General features: G+C 38.0%; 1 protein-coding gene across 2 annotated transcripts in view; it reads left to right on the top strand.

Annotated features, from left to right (window-relative positions):
- smc4 (structural maintenance of chromosomes 4) overlaps window positions 1-21,020 on the top strand; it is a 75,314-nt gene that overhangs the window by 33,265 nt on the left and 21,029 nt on the right. For both annotated transcript variants that reach the window (XM_063045847.1, XM_063045848.1), the window contains exons 11-16: window positions 345-578; window positions 3,290-3,475; window positions 3,588-3,749; window positions 3,828-4,053; window positions 14,128-14,207; window positions 18,810-18,962. In XM_063045847.1, coding sequence (XP_062901917.1) covers window positions 345-578; window positions 3,290-3,475; window positions 3,588-3,749; window positions 3,828-4,053; window positions 14,128-14,207; window positions 18,810-18,962 — 1,041 coding nt within the window. The remainder of the gene's footprint in view (window positions 1-344; window positions 579-3,289; window positions 3,476-3,587; window positions 3,750-3,827; window positions 4,054-14,127; window positions 14,208-18,809; window positions 18,963-21,020) is intronic.

Below are 21,020 nucleotides of genomic sequence, written 5' to 3'. Positions count from 1 at the left end.
TAATTTTAATTACTACAGTAGAAGATGGAATAAGGCAAATACAATGCTTAAAGTTTAAAGGTATAAAAGAATTTTACTGAGTTTAGCATATTTTTCTTTGTGTTGCTTGAACTATTTCAGATAATACTTTTTCAGATGTTTATTTCCATTAAAATTGAAAATGACAAGCACAAGTACATTTCATTTGATTGAATTCTACATAAGTAAAATATTCAGTAACAAAGGTGTCCTTCGACTGAAGACTTTTAATTTTAACATGAGCTTGCACAGTACCTGAATTTTATTAATTTTTGTCATCTTAACATTGTAGTTTTTAATTAATATATACTTATTTATATATACAGGTGAATGAGAAGGAGTTGATGGAATTGAGTAAAGCAGTGAATGAGGCTAGATCAAAGATGGATGTGGCTCAGTCAGAGCTAGATATTTACCTCAGTCACCATAAATCTGCTTTGGGTCAACTCAGCCAGTCTAAGGATGCACTAGCAGCTACTGTTAATACACTTAAAGAAAGAAAAGCAGCAATTAAAGATTTGGAAGCCAAAATTCCACAAAATGAACAACAATTGGATAAGGTTAGTTAAATAAACTTTTGAAAGACTTCTTTCCAGCAATCTCTATATTCGATACATTTAAATGAGTAACATTTATTTGTGAGTATTGGCATGTCTAAAGTTTTTCATGGACATAATAAATAATCTAGTTGATTTCTTTTTAAAGAATACAATTACTACCATTGTGTATCCAGAAGGTGCTGATTATTGAATACTGTTTACTGAGCTGCTTCATGTACCAACAGGAGGAACAATTTTCCAGCAAACTTGCTGTTTCAAAAAATTGAATGTTTTGTAAGTCAAAATGACGACAGACATTCAAGAACTTTAAGTGTTATTAACAGAAACACTTGAATAATCCAGGACTTGAACTTGGGTTCAAAAAACTAAATTACCTGTAGTAAGTATCCTCTCAGTACAATAAATGAAGTTACTAAACATGTATAGCATTGTTTTTTTGCTGCAGTTGATGAGGAATTGTGGATATTTCAACTCTAGAAACAACCTTTTAAGCTTAGTCCAACTCTGGATTTGGCAACCTGTAGCTCCCAACCCCAAGAAATTGAATCACTTTTGGTCACAAACTCTACCTTTGCCTACTAACTGTTTCAGCAGTCAACTTTACACTGGTTCCTGAAAATTGCTGGGACATCCTTAAAAGCAGTTTAAGTGATGTGGTTTTAGTAGAAGGACATTTGCAGAGGTCGGGGATCAGTGGTGGGAGTTCATTGATTTTCATTTCCAGCCCTAAACCTACTTTCATATTGTCAATTTAACATTGGACCCTCCACAAGGAATTCCAAGCAAGGTCTGTGGTGAGGTAGCATGGAGTGTGCTTTTATATCTTAAGTAAGGAGAGCTCCAGTGTGACTAAGTGAAGGAAATATGAAAAATTTGAATTTTTGACAAGTTAGGTAGCATCTGTGGAAAGACAAACAGTGTGTTAATATTTCAGGTTATCTTTTTCTTTGGCTTTGAGGTGTGGGCATTGATCTGCTTTTTTTTTTATCCGCATATTCTAATTTGTTCCAGAGTTTTCTGTTTTATTTGAGATATTGAGGCTGTTGGCAAGCCTGAAAGAAACCTCAAAGCAGCAAAGTGGCAGTAGCTAGATTTGCATGTAAGGAGTAACTAAGAAATCATGGATTTGTTTCTTGTGAGTAACCCTTGGAAATTGGGTTGTGAAGATGGCCCATGTGGGGGGAGTACAAAGAAGAAAGGAATGGGTAGTTTCAATGGAAAGTCCAGAAAATGCTTAACCTAATGTCTTATCAATTATTGGAGTAGTGGTTCCTATTTTAACATGTTATGACTTTCAACTGAATTTGAAGTAGCTGGTAGATTTTTTTTTAAGGCCTGATTAATAATAGCGAGAATCAGTTATGCAGAAGTTCGTCTTTACAATGCTTGTATGAGTCCAAAATTTCCATTTGGTCAGGGAGCTAAAGCTCTCTTCCATATGGAATTAACAACCTTATAAATGATGTTTTGATCCTTCTTTTTTTTTAAAAAGAGCTTTTCTTTTAGGTGGACTAAGTTTATTAGGAAACAAGTTGTAAATTGTGGTTTGGTACTTTGTAACACACACCTGTAGAGATGTATGCTTTGCCAGTCTTACTTTGAAATATTAATATATTGGGAAATAATTATGACAAGTGTAATGTAATAAATTGTGGTTAATTGGAACACATTGGGACTAGTATATTTTGGCCCAATTAAATGTCTGCCCAAATTAGCCAAAGTTTCATAGGAATAGTTAAAAAGGTATTTTAAAGAAAGACAAATAATGTACTTAAATGAAATACAGAACATATTAGAACACTGCCAATCTACTACAGTACAATAAAATTGTATTAGTTCCTAATAGTTATGGATAGAGATTCATCCAGTGTATACACCTATGTTCTTTTTGATAGTCAAAAAGAACAAAATCGATAGAAACATCTGGGCAGATAATGGACTGCCTTCACACAATGCTTTCAACGATTGCATCCTCCAAATCTTCATTGTTTGTTGATACTTCCAAGTTGCTAACTTGTTGAAGTAGTGAAATTGTTTTGTTTTGATTCTGTTTCTGGTATCTCCAAGGCTGAAAGCTTGAAATTTCACTGAGCAAAATGATTGAGTTGGCTTGCTGCTCATTTCTCCCCAACTATCAGTGACAATAATCATTACTTTTTGAACACAAACACAAGCAACTGACGCAATTTAAACACTCTTCACTCTAAGCACGATGTTGTATTTAACTGCCATGCAAGTCCACATGACTCACCTTAGTTAGAAACCATTTACAACAGTTTCCTGTCCCAAATAACCAGAAACCTCTGTACAAGTATTTAATAATTTATTATATTTTATCTAAAGATTCATCTTGGTTGTGGCTGGGATATTTGAGGGTTTTTTAAGTCAGTGCAAAGTGCAGTGCAACTGTTCTATGCAATTTTTAATGGTGACTTTCTGAAGTATTGGATTGCATGAAATTTTATTTCGGCTAATGTCCATTTGTCTAGTTTAGGAGGTTCAAATTTAATCAGTTGGTATTTAAATATGAATTTGGGAATAGATTTGTTCTTGAAATTTCATGCTACATGACTTAAAAGCTCAGAAGTTTGTCTCATTGATATACTGTATGCAGTTGTGCATATTTTTAATAATGAATTAAATGCTAAAATTGTGCCTTTCTCAGTTTAAGATGTAACAAAATCAGAATGGATTTCTTATATCCTTACTAGGATGAAAAGGAACTTGATAAAATAATCCAGATTGATGCTCAGATGCGGAATAGTGTTTATGAGCTGCGGCAAAAGGTTGAAGAAGTAAAGAGCGCTTTGACAGTAAATCGCAGTCGGGGCAGAGTTTTGGAAGCTCTAATGCAGCAGAAGAACACTGGCAAAATTCTTGGAATCCATGGGAGACTGGTAAGGGGAATATGAAATGTAAACCATTTGCACAGTAACCCAGAAATCTTTTTTGTGGTTGACTTCTATTTTAGTTTAATTGTTATCTTTCTATTTTTATAATTTATTTTAGGGTGACCTGGGTGCCATTGATGAAAAATACGATGTTGCTATTTCCTCCTGTTGTGGTGCCTTAGATAACATCGTTGTGGACACAATTGATAATGCTCAAGAGTGTGTCAAGTTCCTGAAGAATCAAAATATTGGAGTAGCAACTTTTATTGCTTTGGATAAGGTACTAATCACTAGAATTTAAATGTGTTTGATTTAAAATACTTGTAACTATTATGGAAACTTATCTTTCTTTCTTCAGATGAAAGTTTGGGAGAAAAGTAGCAGTAAAATCCAAACTCCTGAAAACATACCCCGTCTCTTTGATTTGGTTAAAATAAGCAACGAGATGGTGCGACCAGCATTTTACTTTGCACTTCGTGACACACTTGTGGCTAAGGATTTAGAGCAAGCAACACGGGTTGCATTCCAGAAGGACAAGCGCTGGAGAGTGGTAACAATGCAAGGGCAGATAATTGAGCAGTCAGGTATGTCAGAATATTAGTAAGGTTATCTTGCCTGTTATTTAGCGTCATTATTTCTATAGGTGTGCTATGTGTATATATTTGGCTCTCCAGTTAATTGTATTGTCCTTTGACCCAGTCCCATAATTCAAACCAATAGTTACTTCAAATGAGGTTCCTTTAATAATAATTATCATGATGATTCAAAGTCTAAATAAAGTGGGATTTTTTTTTTCTTGTTGGAATCTGAAATTTTTTCTCAGTTGATGAGTCAAATCTTCGTTTTCTCCAAAATCACTGCCACAATCTTCTACTGGCAACTTGGTTCTTGAGCTTTCATGTGGCAGGCCTTCCATTGCACTCAGAATTGGCACAGGCAAGTCTGAAGACTTTTAAATCTATGAATCTGGGAAGAGAGTGAAGGCAAAACTTGGAGGTAGTTGAGTCCATTTTATATTTCACTGTTTTTTGACATTTAGTTTACTTGCCAGTCTTGCTCAAAATTTTAAATGTTTTCATTTCAGGAGTACCAAAAATGCATGTTCTAATTATAAATTTAAAACATTGACATTCACTTAAATAATCAAAAAACCTGTTAACCTTTCTGCTAGCTACCTACCATGGTCTCCCACTTTTATTCAAATAAGAACTTCCGTGTTTGCACCAGATTTTAATCATTACATCTTTAAGAGTTGGGCTTCTCAGCTAAAGGGCTGGGAGGGCTGTAGAAAAGATAACATTGCTCAATTGGACAACATGAGCAGAGCAGGAAATGTCACCTTGAGGTAATTACAACACTTTTGCAGAGTTACCCAGGCATGATTTGGAAAATCTAGGTAGATATATTTTTTTTAAACTCCTGTGAAATGGGAGAGTTTTAAAGAGGATTTGAGGGGAAAGTTTTTAACATGGAGAGTAGTTGGTATCTGGAGTGTGCTGGCTGAGGACATTGCAGAATTTAGGCACTTACTAAGCAAAGCATCGAAGTACACAAACATAGTGTGGCAATTTGTATTAGTGTAAATGAACAAAAGAATTGACATGGATATAGAAACATAGAAAACCTACAGCACAATAGGGGCCCTTCGGCCCACAATGCCCTGCCAAACACGTACATACTTTAGAAATTACTTTGCCCTCTATTTTTCTAAGCTCCATGTACCTATTGTCACGTATCCCGTGACGGGATTAAAGAACCAGCAGAGATGGAAAACACTTTGGAGTCCAGTATTGCTATTAACTAATAATATTATTAGTAACTACGCAGTAGAGTAATATAAATGTAGATAATCAAACAGGTTAGCAATGATTTTATATATATATATATGTGTGTGTATATATGTAAATCAGTAAGTGTGGAAATATATATGAAAACCAAGCCGCTTCAAGTCTAGGGGTAAAAAGATACAGTCTTACGATGATGAGTTCAGTTCAGTTCGTGGTATTGAGTTGAGTAGTGATGGAGAGAGAGGGAGAGATCTGAGTCTTCAGGTGAGCTGATGCTGTCGATCTTCTCGTTGTCCTCCGAAATCCTTTAAAAGTCACTGACTGTGACCACAACAAAGGGGACCGGTTTTCTGTGGTGGAGCTATCACCCAGGCAAGGGTGGACACATGGACAACTCCCCACCGGTCACTGCCTTTCCTTTTCACTGCAAGAGCCACTGATTGATCTGCCTGATAGATCCTCCAAAATCCCACTTTTCCTGCGGGCACACAAGCTCATTCAGTGTCCCAAAACATGTGTCTGAGGTCTATCATCTGATCTTCTATTTTATCTTTCCGTGCTGGGCATCAGCTGTCATTCAAATAACTCCTCCTTCCTTTGTCTGTGTAAGAAATGTACAAGCAGGCAAATATCCTTGAAGAAAGTATAAACAACCTGTGAGCAGTCTTCATCTCTCTCTCTCTCTCTCTCTCTCTCTCTCTCTTTCTTTCTTTTCCAAAAGCACAGTTCATAGGGGTAATTCAGGACCCCCTCACACTATCCAGGAGCCTCTTAAAAGACACTATCGTATCCACCTCCACCACCGTCGCCGGCACTCACCACTTTTTAAACAAAAAAGGCAAAACAACTTACCCCTGACATCTCCTCTGTACCTACTTCCAAGTACCTTATAATTGTGCCCTCTCATGCTAGCCATTTTAGCCCTGAGGAAAAAGCTATCCACATGACAAATGCCTCTCCCCTCCCATCAATGATATGATGGGCCAAAGGGATCTTTTCTCTTCTGTACATTTATGGCTTTCACTTTACATTGTATTTTCATGTGAATGGATATCTGCTACTAATGAGGAAAGTTTCTGGATTATCTACAGTCAAATTTGACAATTTTGCATGATTTTATAAATATCCTGAGTGGGCATTAATAATTTGCTGCAAGGTTTCAATTTATTTAAGTTTACAATTTCATAACCTTTAAAGTTAAACTGTAGTCTACTACAGTTATTGGATAAACTATGTTCTTATTGAACAGCTGAGAAGTTTCGAATGATTATTTATTTTCCTGCTAATTTCCTGATTATTTAATCTTCAAACTTAAAATGTTTAAAGAGAAGTACCCCTATCTTCACTGGGGTTCCTATGTTTACCTGATGTCCATAAAATAACCCATAGCTGGGGACTTAACCCAGTTCTATATGGTCATTATGATGCTTGTGACATGGAGGCATTTTTGCCTGATTCCATTTGTCACAACAAAGATGAATTATTCACCCATCTTCCAACAATCAGTTAATTTCTGCTTTGTGTAATTTTCTGACTAACACAGGTATTTTGAAATCTTGCTACTGATTCTTTCAAATGCCTGTCAAAGAAATTATAATCATGCGGTCTATATTTTGTTCTATGCCATGTTTTTGACTCTATAAATCACATTGTACTATTTGCATTCTGAATTCCCACCAACTGTCTTGTTAGCACTGTTCTGCATGAAGTGTGAACTGATGATCATCAGATATAAGATGATTTTTATTTATCTTGTAATAGTGAGCACCTTGGAGTATGGGGAAGCCCTGTATTCCTGGGGATCTTTATTAAGTCTGACATGCAGTAATCACTTGATGCATTACAACCTGGTGGCTTCCCTTTTGGGAGCATCCAGATAATACAGTAGGTTTCTGTGTAACTATACCATTTTGTAATGTGCTGAGCCAGGTGTTATCACTGGTTTCTTATTTGGAATTGTTGCATATAAAATCTAAGCTCTAAGACAGATCATTGAATGAGTGTGAGTGCTCAATATTGAGCCAGTGGGTGCTGTTAGAGATTCACGTCATCCTAATCAGCATTCAATTACTATGTTTGTTTAGTTTCTTTTTCTTTAATTTGAGGTTTTTGGATCGAAATGACAAGGGAGTGGATCAATGCTTGTGAGATAATTGACTACCTGTGTACTTCAAAATAGATGAGAGGGCATGAACTAAAAACAACTACAAACAGCTAAAATGCAAACTGCCAATTTCAAAAGAATATTGAGATTTGCCAAGTACAATTTTAGATCACAGTGAAAAAGATCATTTGGGGGTAGATTTAAAAAAAAAATTGGAAGAATTTTGTTGGGTTGCCACTTCTGGGGTGGCTAGTTAAATGTTTCATCATAATTAGCTTTTTAAACTAGCTTAATTGTACATTAAGTATGTTTCTTATTGCAGAGTTGTGAAAATTGGACTATACTTTCAACTCTGAATCTTTTCATATGAAAGTGTCCTATCATGAAAAGGGGTGTTGAAGGCAGTGCATTTATATTCAGAATGTTTTTTAAACTCAATATTTACATTAAATCTGATGTGTACTTTTGTTTCAAGTACATAAATATGTGCCTTCTGATGTATTCCATGTGAACCAAGTTGGGACCAGGGTCCTGATGAATCTCATAACTAGAGCTGTGTATAGGGCTTTAAATTAAAGGACCTTGGGTTTGTGGGGTACAGTAGCTTGGAAAAGTGTTGATAAAGTAAAATTAAAGGAGGGTTCAGGAGAGGTTACAAAAGTACAGAATAAAGAATAAGACAAGTAGTTTAGAAAGGGTTAAGAATTACCTTTAGGCAACATGGAGACATAATTAAAAAGAAAACGGGTGAATACAGGACCAAAGGTGTTGTATTTGAACACATGCAGTATATAACATAAAAAAAAATCACAGTTTAACATTCATGGGTATACATCATATTGAAAGGACAGGCAGGTGGGTAGAGGGGGTGGGGTGACTTAGTTGCTAAAAAAAAAATGAAATCAAGCCCTTGGAAAGAATTGACATAGTTAAGAAACTGCAAGGTAAAAAGGCCCTGATGCGAGTTGTATACAGCCTTCAAACACCAGCCAGAATATGGGGTACTGTTACAAGAATAGCCCCTTATATTAATGATCAGTGAGAGACAGTTATGTTTTTACCAACAAATCCCTTTGTTGACTAAACTAACAAGTACATGAATTCACACATTAAATACCTTGTGTGCACACCAACTAAGTTTTCCTGACCTTCCATGAGCATCAAAGAACACAAAAGATTTTACCAGTTGAAAAGGGGTTTCTGCTGCTGGCTGTCTGTTCTTTATAGTCCTGTTTTGAATACAGAGTTTAAGGTGACCTCTTAGTGGGCAGTGATCATATGATAGAATTCACCCTGCAGTTTGAGAGGAAGAAGGTAAAATTGGATGCATCAGTTTTACAAATTGAGTACAGGTAAATATACTGTAGATGCATGAGAGGAACTGCCAAAAGTTGATTGGAAAGGGGTAGCACAGCTAATGGTAGAGCAGGAATGGCTGGAGTTTCTGGGAATCATTTGGAAGATGCAAGATCACTTCATCCTAAAAAGAAAGAACTGTCCTAAAGGGAGATGAGGCAACCATAGACTGAAATGGAAGTCAGACAGGGCATACCATATAGCAGAAAATACTTGGAAGCTACAGGGTTGGGAAGCTTTTAAAAACTAATTGAGGGCAACTTATAAAGCAATAAAGAGTGAAAAGATGTAAATATGGCCAATAATGTAAGAAAATAGCAAATTTTTTTTCAGATATACAGAGTAAAGTAGAGGTGACAGTGGACATTTGGACTGCTGAAAAATGATGCCTGGCCGTAGTAGTGGGGAACAAAGATGTGGCAGGAGAACTGAAAAAGTATTTTGCTTCAGTCTTCAATGTGGAAGACACCAACAGTGCGGCAGAAATTCAAGAGTGTCGGAGCAAAAGTGGGTGTGGTTGCTACTACCAAGCAGAAGGTGCTTGGGAAGCTGAAACATATAGAGTGGTATGCAAATGTTTAGGCACCCCGGTGAAAATTTCTGTTACTGTGAATAGCTAAGCGAGTAAAAGAAGACCTGATTTTCAAAAGGCATAAAGTTAAAGATGACACATTTCTTTAACATTTTAAGCAAGATTACTTTTTTTATTTCCATCTTTTACAGTTTCAAAATAAAAAAGGAAAAGGGCCCGAAGCAAAAGTTTGGGCACCCTGCGTGTTCAGTACTTAGTAACATCCCCTTTGCCAAGTATCACAGCTTATAAACGCTTTCTGTAGCCAGCTAAGAGTCTTTCAATTCTTGTTTGGGGGATTTTCACCCCTTCTTCCTTGTAAAAGGCTTCTAATTCTGTGAGATTCTTGGGCCGTCTTGCATGCACTGCTCTTTTGAGGTCTATCCACAGATTTTCAATGATGTTTAGGTCGGGAGACTGTGAGGGCCATGGCAAAACCTTCAGCTTGCACCACTTAAGGTAGTCCATTGTGGATCATTATCCTGTTGTAGAAGCCATCTTTCATCTTCAGCTTTTTTACAAATGGTGTGATTTTACTTCCGGAATTTACTGGTATTTAATTGAATTCATTCTTCCCTCTACAGTGAAATGTTCCCCCGTGCCACTGGCTGCAACACAAGCCCAAAGCATGATCGATCCACCCCCATGCTTAACAGTTGGAGAGGTGTTCTTTTCATAAAATTCTGCACCTTTTTTTCTCCAAACATACCTTTGCTCATTGCGGCCAAAACGTTCTATTTTAACTTCATCGGTCCGCAGGACTTGTTTCCAAAATGCATCAGGCTTGTTTAGATGTTCCTTTGCAAACTTGTGACGCTGAATTTTGGGGTGAGGACACAAGAAAGGTTTTCTTCTGATGACTCTTCCATGAGGGTCATATTTGTGCAGGTGTCGCTGCACAGTAGAACAGTGCACCACCACTCCAGAGTCTGCTAAATCTTCCTGAAGGTCTTTTGCAGTCAAATGGGGGTTTTGATTTGCCTTTCTAGCAATCCTACGAGCAGTTCTCTCAGAAAGTTTTCTTGGTCTTCCAGACCTCAATTTGACCTCCACTGTTCCTGTTAACTGTCATTTCTTAATTACATTACAAACTGAGGAAATGGCTACCTGAAAACGCTTTGCTATCTTCTTATAGCCTTCTCCTGCTTTGTGGGCATCATTTATTTTAATTTTCAGAGTGCTAGGCAGCTGCTTAGAGGAGCCCATGGTTGCTGATTGTTGGGACAAGGTTTGAGGAGTCAGGGTATTTATAAAGCTTTGAAATTTGCATCACCTGGCCTTTCCTAACGATGACTGTGAACAAGCCATAGCCCTAACAAGCTAATTAAGGTCTGAGACCTGTGTAAAAGTTATCTGAGAGCTCAAATCTCTTTGGGTGCCCAACCTTTTGCATGGTGCTCCTTTCCTTTTTTCCCACTCTAAAATTGTACAAAACAAAAATAATACACTAATCTTGCTTGAAATGTTGAAAAGAATATTTCATCTTTAACTTTATGCCTTTTGGAGATCAGTTCATCTTCTACTCACTTAACTATTCACAGTAACAGAAATTTTGACCGGGGTGCCCAAACTTTTGCATGCCACTGAAAGTAGATAAATCACCTGGACCAGATAGACTACACCCCGGGTTTTTAAAGAGGTAGCTGGAGGCATTAGTAGTGATCCTTCAAGAATCACTGGTTTATGAAATGGACCAGAAAATCGCAAGTATCATTCCAGTCTTTATCAAAGGAGGGAATAAGGTTTCATGGTACTTGGGGCACACAATAAAGTAGGCCAAAGTCAGCATAATTTCCTTAAGGGGAAATCTTGTCTGACAAATCTGTTGAAGTTATTTGAAGAAGTAACAGACAGGAAGAGACAAAAGAGGGTCGGTGTGTGTTGTTTACTTGGATTTTCAGAAGGCCTTCAATGAGATCTCTCATGTGGCTGCTAAACAAGATAAGAGCTCATCATATTACAGGGAAGATACTAGCATGGACGGAAGTTTGGCCTGCTGGCAGAAGGCAACGAGTGGGAATAATGGAGTCCTTTGGCTGTATGACTAATGGTGCTCCAGAAGGGCTGATGTTGGTCCACTGCTTTTCATGTTCCATGTTAATCGTCTGGATTACACAATTGATGGCTTTGCGGTCGAGCTTGTGGATGATGCAGGTGGGCAGGTAGGTATTGCTGAGGAACTGGTGAGTCTGCAAAAGGGGTTGGACAGATTAGGAGCATGGGCAAAGAAGATGGAATACAGTGTATAAAATTCAAAATAAATTTATCAAAGCACATACAGTATGTATCACCATACAATCCTGAGTTTCACTTTCTTGCAGACATACTCAATAAATCTAATAACCATAATGGAATCAATGAAAGACACCAGCAGAACAGGACACCAGTGTGTAAAAAGACAACAAACTGTGCCATTGCAAATGATTAAATAAATAATATTAAGAATATGAGATGAAGAGTCCTTGAACATGAGTCCGTAGGTTGTGGGAACAGTTCAGTGATGGCTGTGAATGAAGTTATCCCCTCTGGTTGAAGGGTAGTGACGGTTCACGTGTTTCTAGTTTCAGATTTGGGAGAGAGTGTTGGGGAGGGGAGAAAGAAGTACAAGGTAGTAGGTGATAGGTGAAACCCAGGTGGGTTGGGGGGGGGCGCGGTTAAAGAGCTGGGAAGTTGATTGGTGGAAGGGCTGGAGAAGGAGGGAATCTGATAGAGGACAGAAGGCCATGGAAGTAAAGGAGGGGAGGAGCACCAGAAGAAAGTGATAGGCAGGTAAGGAGATGAGGTGAGAGGAGAAAACAACAGAGTGGGGGAGGAGGTGGTCAGTGACCGAAGGTTCAAGAAATTGATGTTCATACCCTGACAGAAATGCATCGTGGCAGTAGAGGAGGCTCTGGACTGACGTGTCAGAATGGGTAATTGACCTTCATTACTCCATCCCCACTCCACATCCTTCACCATTTCCTATTTCCTTTTCTCACCTATCTTCTTACCTAACCATCACCTCCCTTTGGTGATTTTCCACATTCTCTAGCCCTTTCATCGATCGACTCCCCGGCTCTTCACCCCTCCCCCTCTCTTGGTTTCACCTATCACCTACTACCTTGTACTTCTTCCTCTTCTCCCCCCACACCTTCTTACTCTGGCTTTTCTCTCTTCTGATGAAGAGTCATGGCCTGAAACGTCAATTGTTTCCTCTTTTCCACGGATATGGTCTGGCCTGCTGAATTCCTCCAGCATTTTGTGTGTATTAATTTGATTTCCAGCGTCTGCAGATTTTCTCTTGTTGGTGAAATATGCCTGGACTTATTTTTTGTGTGTTTTATATTGTGTTTTCTGCTTCCTTTTTTAAGTTGCCATTTGCGCAATTTTTGTTCTTGTACGTGGGGTTGTGGTTTTTTTTTCTTTGAACGGATTTCCTGGTTTTTCTTTGTTTTGTGGCTGTCTGGGGAAGATGAATCTTGGGGTTGTATACTGTAAACATACTTGGGTAATATATGTACTTTCAATCTTCGAACCCGGTTTTGTGAATCCTGAGGCTTCTGTACATTCTTCCTGATGAGAGCATGACCGGGGCAGTGGGGGTCCCTGATGATGGATGCTGCTTACCTGCAACAGCACTCCATATAGATGTGCTCAATGGTGGGGAGGTCTTTACCCATGATGGACTAGGCTGTTATCAACTACATTTTCACTCAATGACATTGGTGTTTCCATACCTGGCTATGATGCTGCCAGTCAACATACTCACCATCATACAGCTATGGAAGTTTGTCAAAGTTTTAGATGATGTGCCAAATCTTTGCAAACATCTGAGGAAGTTGAGGCATGGCCATGCTTTCTTCGTAATTGCATTTGCATTCTGGGCCCAGGGCAGGTTCTCTGAAATGATAACACTGAGGAATTTCAAGTCACAAACTGTCTCCACCCTTGATTTCCCAATGAGGACTGGCTCGTGGGCCTTTGGTTTCCTCCTCCAGAAGTATAGTCATGCTCTTTGGTTGAAAGAGTAGAAGTGTAGACTATTCTCCAAATGGGGTTCGAATTCAGAAACTGGAGATGCAGAGGGATTTGGGAGTCCTAGTGCAGGATTTCCTAAATATTAACTTGCAGGTTGAGTCGGTAGTAAGAAAGACAAATGTGATGTTGGCACTGATTTTCGGAGAACAAGAATGTAAAGACAAGGATTTATAAGGCATTGGTCAGATCACATTTTGGAGTATTGCTGACAATTTGGGGCCCGTATCTCAGAAAGGATGTGCTGGCATTGGAAAAGGTTCAGAGCATGTTTACAAGAATGACCCTTGTTAACGTATGAGGAGCGTTCATAGCTCCAGGCCTGAACACAATTGGGTTTAGAAGAATAAGGGGGAATCTCAATGAACCTATTGAAAATTGAAAGGCATAAATAGCATGCATGTGGGGAGATGTAATAAGTGAAAGGGATTAGGAACGTAGGGCACAGTCTCAGAACAGGAGACATCCCTTTAGAATAGAGATTAGCCAAAGGGTGGTGAATTTGTGGCATTTGTTGTTACAGGTGGCTGTGAAGGTTAAAGCAGAAGTTTTTAGGTTCTCGATTAGTAAGGGTGTCAAAGATATGGAATAGGATTGAGAGGGAAAATAAATCAGTTATAGTTGAATGGCAAAGCAGACTCAAAAGGCATGAATGGACTAAATCTGCTCCTATGTCTAATGGTCTTGTTTTCCTTTGCTTCCATGGAGAGTCTAACTATTTTATTATACAAGTAACTACCGGTGCATGCCTGTGGGGTATTAACCAAATTCTTAATTCATATTGATTTTTTAAAAAGCATATGAGTGATCTGTTGTCTTGTTTCAGGTACAATGACAGGTGGAGGGGGAAAAATAATGAAGGGGAGAATGGGATCTTCATTAGTGGTTGAAACAACTCCAGAGGAGGTAAGTCTGTGTCCAATTTTTCAGTTGTTTCATGTTGAGAATGTGGGCATTGTACTTGTAAATTCGTCTAGGAATTTTTGATATGATAGCATTTCTGTTCAGTCATTTAGCTTGGGATAAATTTTCAAAAACCTATTAACAAAAACTCAAGTATTACTTTCTTAAATATTCTCTTACTGTTAAAACTATTCTTTCCTTTTGTTTTACTTAACCAAAATGTTGAGTAATTTGTCCACATACAGTGCCTTGGAAAAAGTATTTGGCCTCCAAACTTTTCATATAAATGAATATTATAACCATGGATTTCAATCAATTTAACAGGATTTTTATTTGTGAATCACATGCCATTTTTTTCCACAGTAGAGCCCAAAAGCAGAAAAAATTGTGAAATCCTCTTTTATTGGGTTTCTATAGAAACTCAGCCCGTTAGCCACTTATTAATACCATTGGACTCAGCGGTGAGAAAACCACCTTTCTTAAGCTCTGTACGTCTAGGGTAGGTAAGACTTGGGTCCTACCAAACTGGAGAGTTGGGGTGTTTCAACCACCTGAACCCCAATCTGAGCGAATACTGGCCACGTGAAATTATCCGTTGGCAAGAAATAACAGATCATACACTACATGCAATTATAAAGAAGGTGTATTTACTAATTTCAGCTTAATCAAACTGTTATAAAAGAAAGAATAAAAAAAGGGCTCATAATTAAACTGAAATACTATCAGCAGAACACACTGCTTCTACAGAAAACTAGTAAATGAAATGCCCTGCAGCATTAGCAGTAAACATCTTAACCAGGGCATTACAATTGTGAGGCATAAGAATCTAAAAAAATTTAAAAACTGAATCGTCAGCAGTTCAAAGGCGCTTAATATTTAGTTGAACTACCTCTCAAAGTTATTATATCTAGCTGGCTTTTTGAATAAGTCTCTTCAGGTGTGTGCCGCTTAACATCCGATCGCATATACGTCCATGATCCCGATCAGAGAATGTGATGTAGCGGATGTAACCAATCTCATGTATTGCGCATCTCGAGTGTAGTAGCGTCATCTCTGTTTAATTTTCTTTCGAAAATATTACTTTAAAGTGCATCATGGCTTCCAAACTCAGGTTATTCAACCTGAAACTCTTCCAGTGGAACACTATAAGGAAGTTGAGAACAGTGAAGTGGGTGATCTTGCTCATCTTTGATAAGTTGTGTGTGATGAAGGCTAAGAAAGTGTTTACATAAAAGGTTAAAATGTAAAAAAAATTAAAAAGGTTAAAATGAAATGAAAAATTATAGTGTATGTATTATAGTGTTTTACAGTGTTACGTAACCGGCAACAATGAATATTAATCAAGACAGGTTATATAAAAACAACCAAACATTTATTCAACACGTATAAACGATAAGGAAAAAAAACAAAGGAAAACTTTAACCAGAGGTTAACAGGTATGCAGCTGTTCATCAACTCCACTCGGCTCTGGTTCATAAAGCGTTAAATGCGGAAACAGTTCTTAAAGCGATACAGTCAGATATCGTTCTTAAAGCGATAACTTCGAAAGTCCAACAGTTTTATGCATTCAATTGGGAGAGACTTCTCTGGAGAAGGATTTCTTCACCGACGCACCTTTTCTGCTGGTTCTGTCCACAGGATTCCCGATGCTGAAAATAAACAGTTTAAATCAACTGACCTTAAATTCCTTTTAGAGAGAGCACCTTTTTGCATGAACTCATTGCCCTTTTACAAGAGTTATCTCGATGCAGGTTCTCTCCGACGAAGACTCAATAAGGTCAATTCTTTATTAAACTGCCAAACGATGCCGACTTCTCTCGATCCTTCACTTCGATGAATTCTTCACTCTCCCTTCAAAATTGTCGGAATTGAGTGAATTGGTACTTCCAGCCACAAATTTCCAGTCCAAGTAATATGGAATCTTTCAACAGAATGTACAACCGTTTTAAAAATGAAACTGCGTCACAAAAACAAACACCCAACAGAAACGGAGGCACAACACGTTCTACCTGGAAATCTACAAACTCAAAATCTATCTGCGTCACCTGAGTCGACCCTTATATAGTCACGGGGCACATGTCATCACGTGACCTCACAACGGCAGGAAAATCACATCAGGTGATCTCCAAAAGACCATTACACCATTCTCACAAAAAAAAACAGATCTCCTTGAGCATGTAACAACAGTTTTATATACAGTTTTAGTGTAAGTTCTTGGCTATTTAGTCAATACAGGTACACTGCAGTACTCCATATAGGTTTGCTAAGTAGATAATACGGTGTTCGCACGTGCAAATCGTATAATGTCCAATTTCACAGAATGTATCGTGGGCGTTATGCGATGCATACCTGTATTGGCTTTGCATGATGTGATGCAAGATTTGCCTATCCTTCTTGCAAAATTGCTCAAACTGTGCCAGGTTAGTTGAGGAGTGACAGTGTACAGTGGTGTTAAGGTCTTGCCAGAGATGAGATGTTCGATTGGGTTTAAGGTCAGGTCTCTGACTGGGCCACCTAAGGACATCTATTTTGTTAATTTGAAGTCACTTCATGGTTGCTCTAGAAGTGTGCTAAGGTCATTGTCCTGCTGAAAGACTAGCTTCCTCCCCTGTTTCAGCTTTCTGGCAGAGGATAGCAGGTTTTTATCCAGGATCTCTATTTAGCAGCATTCACCTTCCCATCACTCCTGACCAGATTTCCAATCCCTGTTGCTAAAAAGCATCCCCATAGTGTGATGCTATCTCCACCATACATTACAGTAGGGACGGTGTTACAGTAAATACTGGCTGATGTGCAGTATTAGATTTACCACACATACTGCTTGGTCTTGTCAGATGAGACTAAAGTAGAACTTTTTATCCTCAACACTTTCTTTCACAGCTTTACTGTATCTTCTGATTGATGCTTTGCTACAAACAAAGATGCTTTTTTTTAGTGGTACGTATCTTAATGCCTCAGACATTATTGTCTCTGGTAAATCGTCTTTTTAGGTCCTGAGTAAGTAGTACAAGCTAAGAATTTAGTGTGTTATAGAGGTGCTGCTTTGTTATCAAATGAATGCATAAAACAATCTGCCAAGACTGCATTGCTTACTTTTGTAAGAGGCCCTTATATTATTCAGAGAAGAAACTGGTACCCATGCTGCTGTCCTGGGCATTATTAGCCCTTAATGAACATCTCTAAACACTTGCTTTGGCTTTTGGCATTCTAGGTCATCCTGATACTGTGGAAAATGTAATGTCAGTACAAGTTCATTCCTTGTTCTATAGTGTGTACCCTATCTCAAATGAAGTGCTATTTCCTGTTTGTTTAATTTAAAATTGTCTCTTTGTTCCATACTAACGATTTAATTGTAATGTAGCACTCCCCTCATTGTACAAGAACACAAAGGAAAGATGAACAAGTATAGGCTACCTGGCTCCTTAAGCCTGTACCACTATGTGACTGCAAATAACAAATTCTCTTTATCATAGCACTATGGCTCAATCCACTGGACTTCCAAAAATAATGTTTTATCTCCACCAAATACTTCTTATGAGCTAGCCGCCACAGCTGTAAGATAGTGGCAAATCTGTGGAATTCTCTATGTGGAGGAGGATCACAGAAGCAACTGTGATGCGAAGCAAATATGCTCATATGCCCTTTTTTTAAACCACTTGACTAATGAGAGGTATAAAGCGCCATTACTTATCAGTTGCCTAAAATTTATTCTGAATTCCCACACCCTTAAAACTTGACACATTATTGTTGATGCAATATTTTTTTTAAATCATCTTAGTATTCTAAGGTACATATAATTTATCCCATGATAGTTATTTGCTGTGAGCCAGTCTAGGACCTTAGTATATAGGTTAAATTAAGTTTGGTTTTTAAAAGCAAAATTACCAGTAATCAAAAATAAACATTTCATGAAAAACAGCATTGGACAACTAACTTGCAGATCTAAAATTTTAAATGGGAGTTGTAGATTTTTCAAGAAGTTTGCCCCTAACCATTTTTCAATCCATTTCGGTATGTTTTATTTTTATATAACAAATTTCCTCTTCTGGGTTTTGCCAATATTTTAGAATTGTCTCAGCATCTACCAAAATGTTGTTTTGAACCATCTCGGGGAAATATCGTTCAATCTTTCAGTTACTTTGAACTCCTTGCTGTATTTATTTAGGGAATAATATTGAAGATAACGCCCAACACCTATTTCACCTGATGCCTTTTTATACACTTGGTGTCGTATGGTTAAATTTCAATACAGCCAAGGTGCATTCATCTTTCTTTTATCACATCAATAATCACAAATCTGCAGCTTTGTTTTGCTATTTACAGACCAAGCTGTAATATAAAGCTACTTAGCAGTCTACCAGATTTCAATAGAAACTGACCAACCATATTTGGTAGAAATCATCTGAAGTGAACTACAGTCACTATTGTGGCATTTTAATAGTACCATTGCCCTGCAGTGTTACAAATTTACACCAGTCATTTGTTTTTGCAAAACGGTCTTGGTGGGGTTTTGTGTTTTTAAACTAGTCTCCATCAATTAAGTACTTCAGTTATTTTGAGTACTTAAAAGGCAACTAATTTAAAGATATTTTTGAACCAAAATAGGTGGAGAAAATGGAGACTAAATTGCAAAAGGAATTGGCAATGGCACAAGAATACCAAGGACAGAAGAGTAATTTGGAAGAAAAAGTGGTTAAGATGCAGCAGAGTATCAGGGAGATGAAAAACATGTTGGAAAAATACACAGCAAGCATACAGGTTTGTAATTTTAATATATTATTTTGTGACATTTGTGAAATATAGTTCCATTTTACAGGGCCATTAGATCAACTATTTTAATATAGTACTATCAAAATGATGTATAACAAGGTATAGTGTAACTTTTGATATAGAATCTGGTTTCAGGTTACCATTTACATTGGTAATGTGTAACAATGAAACTTGTGTTGGTCTCTTAAAAATATGTTGGGTGAAATTGGTCACCAAATTCAGTTATGCAAACTTACACTGGAAATCAGCCATGTTTATTGAACAAGATCATTTCAGCAATAGGTTGCATTTGTGCAGCATCTTTAAATTAGAAAATTTGTGCAGGGTTCTTCTGGAAAGAATCTGATTGATAATTGAAATAGTTTTGAGGACTACTCTCAAAAATACTTCATCCTAATCTTCTTAATGAGTACTTGCTGCTGTTATTCCACCCATACAGCAAAGGTGGACTAGCTTACATGTACTTAATAACAAAGCAAATAAGGTGTTTTCTAGTACATATTTAAAATATCAACATACAAGTTGAAAGTTAGTACTGATAATTTGTAGTATAATTAATATTTTTATTGGTTGAATATTTTTTGGTGTTTGCCATTTGTATTAAACATAGAAACATAGAAAATAGGTGCAGGAGTAAGCCATTCGGCCCTTCGAGCCTGCACTGCCATTCAGTATGATCATGGCTGATCATCCAACTCAGAACCCTGTACCTGCCTTCTCTCCATACCCCCAGATCCCTTTAGCCACAAGGGCCATATCTAACTCCCTCTTAAATATAGCCAATGAACTGGCCTCAACTGTTTCCTGTGGCAGAGAATTCCACAGATTCACCACTCTCTGTATGAAGAAGTTTTTCCTCATCTCGGTCCTAAAAGGCTTCCCCTTTATCCTTAAACTGTGACCCGTCGTTCTGGACTTTCCCAACATCGGGAACAATCTTCCTGCATCTAGCCTGTCCAACCCCTTTAGAATTTTATACGTTACAATAAGATCCCCCCCTCAATCTTCTAAATTCCAGCGAGTATAAGCCTTGTCGATCCAGTCTTTCATCATATGAAAGTCCTGCCATCCCAGGAATCAATCTGGTGAACCTTCTTTGTACTCCCTCTAAGGCGAGAATGTCTTTCCTCAGATTAGGGGACCAAAACTGCACACAGTACTCCAGGTGTGGTCTCGCCAAGGCCTTATACAACTGCAGTAGTACCTCCCTGCTCCTGTACTCGAATTCTCTTGCTATGAATGCCAGCATACTATTCGCCTTTTTCACTGCCTGCTGTACCTGCATGCCCACTTTCAATGACTGGTGTATAATGACACCCAGGTCTCGTTGCACCTCCCCTTTTCCTAATCAGCCACCATTCAGATAATCTGTTTTCCTGTCCTGGCCACCAAAGTGGATAACCTCAAATTTATCTATATTAAATTGCATCTGCCATGAATTTGCCCACTCACCTAACCTATCCAAGTCACTCTGCATCCTCCTCACAGCTAACACTGCCGCCCAGCTTCGTGTCATCCGCAAACTTGGAGATGCTGCATTTAATTCCCTCGTCTAAGTCATTATTATATATTATAAACAACTGGGGTCTCAGCACTGAGCCTTGCAATACCCCACTCGTCACTGCCTGCCATTCTGAAAAGGTCCAGTTTATTTCCACTCTTTGCTTCCTGTCTGCCAACCAAATCTCTATCCACATCAATACCATACCCCCAATACTGTGTGCTTTAAGTTTACACACTAATTTCCTGTGTGGGACCTTGTCAAAAGCCTTTTGAAAATCCAAATATACCACAGCCACTGGTTCTCCCCTATCAACTCTACTAGTTACGTCCTTATGTATTCACACATTCCAAACTTTGTGGTATCTTATAAGCATGGAGTTATGGCTTCTTTTTCCTGAGAGCTGGGTAATGTCTTGCTCTTAATTTTAGTGAATTAATATTCCAACTGTGAGTTTGGTGGGAAAGCTGTCAAGTTAGTTACCAGACTCTTGGCTGATATTTTAATTTTGCATCTGCAATGGTAATTGAATTACTCCAACTATA

This window comes from Mobula hypostoma, chromosome 4 (assembly GCF_963921235.1).
Source record: "Mobula hypostoma chromosome 4, sMobHyp1.1, whole genome shotgun sequence".
In the NCBI taxonomy this organism is placed as follows: domain Eukaryota; kingdom Metazoa; phylum Chordata; class Chondrichthyes; order Myliobatiformes; family Myliobatidae; genus Mobula; species Mobula hypostoma.
The sequence above is the reverse complement of the archived record's forward strand: the minus strand, read 5'-3'. Positions and strand labels throughout refer to the sequence as shown.